Below are 7,469 nucleotides of genomic sequence, written 5' to 3' on the forward strand. Positions count from 1 at the left end.
AAATTTCAGCCCTCTACGGCTTTTCGAAAAAAGTTATTGCAATTTTAAAAATGGGTATAGTTACAATTGTACCTAGTCAGGCGGACAAAGGTCAAATAGAGGGGCTTTTATCTGGCGTTATGCGTCATATAAGAATCGGAACACTTTATTTATATCGGGCCTCCTCCAGAGGGGAAAAGGAGGATCTGGAAGCCGGTATAGAAAGGCTTATCCACACTATGGCGCGGATTCAGGAGCAGCAGAATGTGGCAATGGGGGAGCTGCTGAAGCTTCGGGACATGTGCCAACAGTTGCCGGCGGGGCCAAAATAGAAACCAAGTGTCTGAACATTTTTTGTTGTGTGTTGTACAGCTAAAAAAAGTTTGTTAATTTAAAAATATATATATCCCACCAATCAAGCTTTTGAGAGTGAAGTTACATGACAAGTTTTTATTATGAACCAATTCTTAACAACATTACAAGTTGGAAACGGGAACATTGTGTCGCATTGGTGTCTTATATTCTATAGGGCTGTGCTGCATTCCATTCCATGGTCCTGTGCTGCATAATATTCTATGGGGCTGTGCTGCATTATATTCTATTGGGCTTATCTGCATTATATTCTATGAGGCAAAGACACAGCGCCGCCACCACGAGGCATCCCAGTCAGCGCAGTACTGGCCCCCAGATTGTCCTCCGGGCTTTTCTCCTTTCCGAGAATTTGTCCCCAGACGAGGTCTTGCTACGTAAGGTTTTCAAAAACACGCTTAAGATTGCCACTCACCGCTTCTATACTGTGTTATTATTATTATTGTGTTATTAATGTTCGGTTTTTATTCTTTCTCAACAACAGAAGCCGGCAGTGTGACCATAATTAATTAAACAAATATTTTTAAACTTTGCATCAATTTTCCATGCTTTATTTTTAGAAATGTACGTTTCTTGGTTACGTGAATTTATGCCCTCATACAGTGCTGTGGACCCATTTTGTCTCAGTGATCGAGACACACCAATCAACCAGTCGAGATTGAATTTAAAGGAAAAGGTTTTATTAAACACAGTATAAATAACAAGAAAATAAAAAAAAATGGAATGCATAAAAATTTATTTAACGAAATTTATAAAATCACAAATCGTGATATGCCAAATCTTCAGATCCATAACTTTGGTGCCTGATGGGCGAAGCCATCTGAGAAGGCATTGGCGTGTAGGAGTTAGGGGGTGGCGGACCAAAGTGGGAAACGGGGAGATTTTGCCGTCTTGGTGTGTGTGCCCAACCATTGAAATATGAGGACTCTGTCCGCTGCATTGGCCATGAAGACACCAAACGAGTGTGCTCGTCCAAATTGCCATCTGAACCCTTGTGAACCGCTTCCAAAATTAGACGCTCGGTTAGTGTTCTTTGTCTGTCATCCATTTTGGCCAGTTTGTCCACTATATAGTGTCCAAAACCCTGCAACGCAGGGCTGACACTGTTTGTTAACGCCTGTTTTGCCAGGCTCACCAGTTCATGGGAGACGTCTGCGGTGGCCTTACGTTTCCGAGAACCTAGCCTCCCTTGAGTCCTGGCAGGTGCAGCCTCCACAAATTCAGTCGTTGAGCTGTCCTGTGCACAGTCCTGTGTACTGTCCTGTGCACTGTCCTCCTGGGGAGAATACAAAAAAAAGTTAGTAACCCGAAAACCAAAAGTCTTAACACCCTAACCGCATCCAAACTATATATTCGTATTCATGCAATAATGTTATAATAGATTTTTAGCTTAGTAATATTATTTAACATTCCCATTTATTTATTACTTTGAACTACACTGTTCTGACTGCAAGGGGAACCTGATGAATATGTAATTGCCGAATAATCTCACCAAGAATACTTATCTGCAGCTGGAAGCGATACAATTGTAGATATAGCTTAGATGGTATGGTTTATGAATTTTAAGAAGGTCGCCATTAGATACTTATGAAGGTTGCGATATAATACTGTAATGCGACAGGGTTACTTATGCGTACATGATTTTGTAATAACTAAAAAATTGATGGGATAATCAGAAGGATAAAACCGAAAATGCTGATAAATTATATTTAATGATACGACACATTGGTGAACCTGTTGTGAAAAGAGGTACTTACTTGTTGCCATTGAGAGTCCTGCTCAACGAGGTTCGGTGATACAATCTCTTCCGCAGGTGCAGGTGCCAACAAGCTTAGACACGTGGATGTCCGTGGAACCTCTTGGTCCCTTAGAAAATTCATATGTTCAAAGTACCAAAGCTTTGGCACGTAAACATCTTCGGTCGAAGCTCCGGACCTTGTAGTGTGAAGGACCTTATCTAGCTCCTTCCTCCACACTGTGCGTAGCGCCTGTATTTTCTTCTTTATCACTGCTTCGTTTGCTATCTCTTCCGGAGCATGGAGCTTGTAAAAGTCAATGAGCTTAGAATAACCCTCCTTCCTCTTTTCCCTGTTGCAGTACTCTGGAGATTTAATTTTCCAGAGGCAGGGAAAAGAGTGGTAGATTTCAATGAAATCCCGGATGAATTCAACACGATTTGACATCTGGAAAAAAATAAAAAATAAAAAGTTAGGCATTTGATAGAGTCCTTTAAACACTACTTTTACCTGTGTACCACCCGCTTCAGTACAGCAGCCGCACAAAGCACTCATGGCGATCATACCTAGTACCATCTGCCACGCTGTAGTCAACCAGTCACAACCAGTCACAACCAGTCACAACAGCGTCCCATCCGCTTGCTTCTGCGGCGGAACGAAGCACTCATGCCGACCATACATTGTTCCATCTGCCACGCCCTAGGCCACCATAACCCAAAACAACCACCCGCTTCAGTACAGCTGACGCACAAAGCACTCATGCCGGCCATACATTGTTCCATCTGCCACGCCCTAGGCCACCATAACCCAAAACAACCACCCGCTTCAGTACAGCTGACACACAAAGCACTCATGCCGACCATACATTGTTCCATCTGCCACACCCTAGGCCACCATAACCCAAAACAACCACCCGCTTCAGTACAGCTGACGCACAAAGCACTCATGCCGACCATACATTGTTCCATCTGCCACGCCCTAGGCCACCATAACCCAAAACAACCACCCGCTTCAGTACAGCTGACGCACAAAGCACTCATGCCGACCATACATTGTTCCATCTGCCACGCCCTAGGCCACCATAACCCAAAACAACCACCCGCTTCAGTACAGCTGACGCACAAAGCACTCATGCCGACCATACATTGTTCCATCTGCCACGCCCTAGGCCACCATAACCCAAAACAACCACCCGCTTCAGTACAGCTGACGCACAAAGCACTCATGCCGACCATACATTGTTCCATCTGCCACGCCCTAGGCCACCATAACCCAAAACAACCACCCGCTTCAGTACAGCTGACGCACAAAGCACTCATGCCGACCATACATTGTTCCATCTGCCACGCCCTAGGCCACCATAACCCAAAACAACCACCCGCTTCAGTACAGCTGACACACAAAGCACTCATGCCGACCATACATTGTTCCATCTGCCACGCCCTAGGCCACCATAACCCAAAACAACCACCCGCTTCAGTACAGCTGACGCACAAAGCACTCATGCCGACCATACATTGTTCCATCTGCCACGCCCTAGGCCACCATAACCCAAAACAACCACCCGCTTCAGTACAGCTGACGCACAAAGCACTCATGCCGACCATACATTGTTCCACCTGCCACGCCCTAGGCCACCATAACCCAAAACAACCACCCGCTTCAGTACAGCTGACGCACAAAGCACTCATGCCGACCATACATTGTTCCATCTGCCACGCCCTAGGCCACCATAACCCAAAACAACCACCCGCTTCAGTACAGCTGACGCACAAAGCACTCATGCCGACCATACATTGTTCCATCTGCCACGCCCTAGGCCACCATAACCCAAAACAACCACCCGCTTCAGTACAGCTGACGCACAAAGCACTCATGCCGACCATACATTGTTCCATCTGCCACGCCCTAGGCCACAAAAACCCAAAACAACCACCCGCTTCAGTACAGCTGACGCACAAAGCACTCATGCCGACCATACATTGTTCCATCTGCCACGCCCTAGGCCACCATAACCCAAAACAACCACCCGCTTCAGTACAGCTGACGCACAAAGCACTCATGCCGACCATACATTGTTCCATCTGCCACGCCCTAGGCCACCATAACCCAAAACAACCACCCGCTTCAGTACAGCTGACGCACAAAGCACTCATGCCGACCATACATTGTTCCATCTGCCACGCCCTAGGCCACCATAACCCAAAACAACCACCCGCTTCAGTACAGCTGACGCACAAAGCACTCATGCCGACCATACATTGTTCCATCTACCACGCCCTAGGCCACCATAACCCAAAACCACCTGCTTCAGTACAGCAGCCACACAAAGCACTCATGGCGATCATACCTAGTACCATCTGCCACGCTGTAGTCAACCAGTCACAACCAGTCACAACCAGTCACAACAGCGTCCCATCCGCTTGCTTCTGCGGCGGAACGAAGCACTCATGCCGACCATACATTGTTCCATCTGCCACGCCCTAGGCCACCATAACCCAAAACAACCACCCGCTTCAGTACAGCTGACGCACAAAGCACTCATGCCGGCCATACATTGTTCCATCTGCCACGCCCTAGGCCACCATAACCCAAAACAACCACCCGCTTCAGTACAGCTGACACACAAAGCACTCATGCCGACCATACATTGTTCCATCTGCCACACCCTAGGCCACCATAACCCAAAACAACCACCCGCTTCAGTACAGCTGACGCACAAAGCACTCATGCCGACCATACATTGTTCCATCTGCCACGCCCTAGGCCACCATAACCCAAAACAACCACCCGCTTCAGTACAGCTGACGCACAAAGCACTCATGCCGACCATACATTGTTCCATCTGCCACGCCCTAGGCCACCATAACCCAAAACAACCACCCGCTTCAGTACAGCTGACGCACAAAGCACTCATGCCGACCATACATTGTTCCATCTGCCACGCCCTAGGCCACCATAACCCAAAACAACCACCCGCTTCAGTACAGCTGACGCACAAAGCACTCATGCCGACCATACATTGTTCCATCTGCCACGCCCTAGGCCACCATAACCCAAAACAACCACCCGCTTCAGTACAGCTGACGCACAAAGCACTCATGCCGACCATACATTGTTCCATCTGCCACGCCCTAGGCCACCATAACCCAAAACAACCACCCGCTTCAGTACAGCTGACACACAAAGCACTCATGCCGACCATACATTGTTCCATCTGCCACGCCCTAGGCCACCATAACCCAAAACAACCACCCGCTTCAGTACAGCTGACGCACAAAGCACTCATGCCGACCATACATTGTTCCATCTGCCACGCCCTAGGCCACCATAACCCAAAACAACCACCCGCTTCAGTACAGCTGACGCACAAAGCACTCATGCCGACCATACATTGTTCCACCTGCCACGCCCTAGGCCACCATAACCCAAAACAACCACCCGCTTCAGTACAGCTGACGCACAAAGCACTCATGCCGACCATACATTGTTCCATCTGCCACGCCCTAGGCCACCATAACCCAAAACAACCACCCGCTTCAGTACAGCTGACGCACAAAGCACTCATGCCGACCATACATTGTTCCATCTGCCACGCCCTAGGCCACCATAACCCAAAACAACCACCCGCTTCAGTACAGCTGACGCACAAAGCACTCATGCCGACCATACATTGTTCCATCTGCCACGCCCTAGGCCACAAAAACCCAAAACAACCACCCGCTTCAGTACAGCTGACGCACAAAGCACTCATGCCGACCATACATTGTTCCATCTGCCACGCCCTAGGCCACCATAACCCAAAACAACCACCCGCTTCAGTACAGCTGACGCACAAAGCACTCATGCCGACCATACATTGTTCCATCTGCCACGCCCTAGGCCACCATAACCCAAAACAACCACCCGCTTCAGTACAGCTGACGCACAAAGCACTCATGCCGACCATACATTGTTCCATCTGCCACGCCCTAGGCCACCATAACCCAAAACAACCACCCGCTTCAGTACAGCTGACGCACAAAGCACTCATGCCGACCATACATTGTTCCATCTACCACGCCCTAGGCCACCATAACCCAAAACCACCTGCTTCAGTACAGCAGCCACACAAAGCACTCATGGCGATCATACCTAGTACCATCTGCCACGCTGTAGTTCACCAGTCACAACCAGCCACAACAGCGTACCATCCGCTTCGCTTCAGCGGCGGAACAAAGTGCTCATGCCGACCATACAGCGTTCCATCTACCACTCTCTAGCCCACCACCCACAACAGCGTACAATCCGCATCGCTTCAGCGGCGAGCACGAGGCGCTCATACCGGCCATACATTGTTCCATCCGCCACGCTCTAGCCCACCACCCACAACAGCGTACTATCCGCATCACTTCAGCGTCGAGTACGAGACGCTCATGCCGACCTTTTACATCGCTCCATCCACTACGCCCAAGCGGTCATTTCATACCTCGAAGCTGTGGTGCCAAGTGTAGAATGCTCTGCGAAATTGCGGTGCCAAGTGTGGAATGGCCTGGGAAACACTAAAAGCGACGTCCAGGTCCACCAACTGTGCAAGTACAAAGTGAAGAAAGTCAATTTTTAAACTGTGAGGTGGTGTCGGGAACAATAGTGGTCAGGTGACAAATTTTCCAACCAATTGTGTGCACATAACCTATGGCCTATCAGCACACTCTGTAGCAGCACAACACGCCCCTAGTGAACGTCACGCACAGATAATTCAATTAAGTGCTCTGAATTGTCTCTGTATCGTCTTGTGTGACATGACCAGTACGACTGTCCCATACGACTTCTACATCGCAAATACGTCACGAAATTATCGATCCAGCGCCGTGAATTGCACAGTGTGACCGCCGTATACGACGATGGAACGATTCTCGTGCGACGCTGCAACGTCACAGATCGTGCCGTCGTAGCGATGAAAATTTCACTGTGTGACAGTACCCTTACTATAGTAGTAAGTCACTATAGCCTTACTATAGTAGTAAGTCCCTATAGCCTTAGCTATACATAACATCTAGCCTGCTCCTCTTCCTCTGCTTACTGTCAGTGAGTGTAAACATTGATTCCTGAGGATGAACTGACAAGCAAGCAAATCTCTAATAAAACACAGCCAGAAAATATCTAATAAAACACAACAAAACTGGTGCTCCGTGCTGGAAAAAGTCTCTATCACGTAGAGGTGTGGACTCCGCTCTACGTCCATTTGTCCTATAGTCTTTAGTAACGACCATATCCTCACAGTCTACTGGGAATTGCCAATGGTTTAACAGCCACAGATGGATGAGTATGAGGGGTCTTAAAATGCGCACAGACACTGCAGGCACCTACATACTCCCAAACATCCTGGTGTCAACCAGACCACCA

At 48.4% G+C, this 7,469-nt stretch overlaps 1 protein-coding gene across 2 annotated transcripts; it reads right to left on the reverse strand.

The window, feature by feature from the left end:
- Nucleotides 1-978: 978 nt before the first annotated feature.
- Nucleotides 979-7,025, reverse strand: LOC143769283 (uncharacterized). Of its 2 annotated transcripts, XM_077257794.1 has the most exons (3): nucleotides 6,553-7,025; nucleotides 2,106-2,531; nucleotides 979-1,624 (listed from the first exon to the last, which is right to left on the reverse strand). In XM_077257794.1, the coding sequence occupies exons 2-3, from the start codon at nucleotides 2,529-2,531 to the stop codon at nucleotides 1,106-1,108; spliced, it is 945 nt and encodes a 314-aa protein (XP_077113909.1). In that variant the 5' UTR covers nucleotides 6,553-7,025; the 3' UTR covers nucleotides 979-1,105. The 2 variants fall into 2 exon arrangements, with proteins under 2 accessions (XP_077113909.1, XP_077113908.1); XM_077257793.1 differs by lacking the exon at nucleotides 6,553-7,025 and having other exon boundaries at nucleotides 2,106-2,696.
- Between the last annotated feature and the right edge of the window lie 444 nt (nucleotides 7,026-7,469).

Source organism: Ranitomeya variabilis, chromosome 4, assembly GCF_051348905.1.
Source record: "Ranitomeya variabilis isolate aRanVar5 chromosome 4, aRanVar5.hap1, whole genome shotgun sequence".
Lineage (NCBI taxonomy): Eukaryota > Metazoa > Chordata > Amphibia > Anura > Dendrobatidae > Ranitomeya > Ranitomeya variabilis.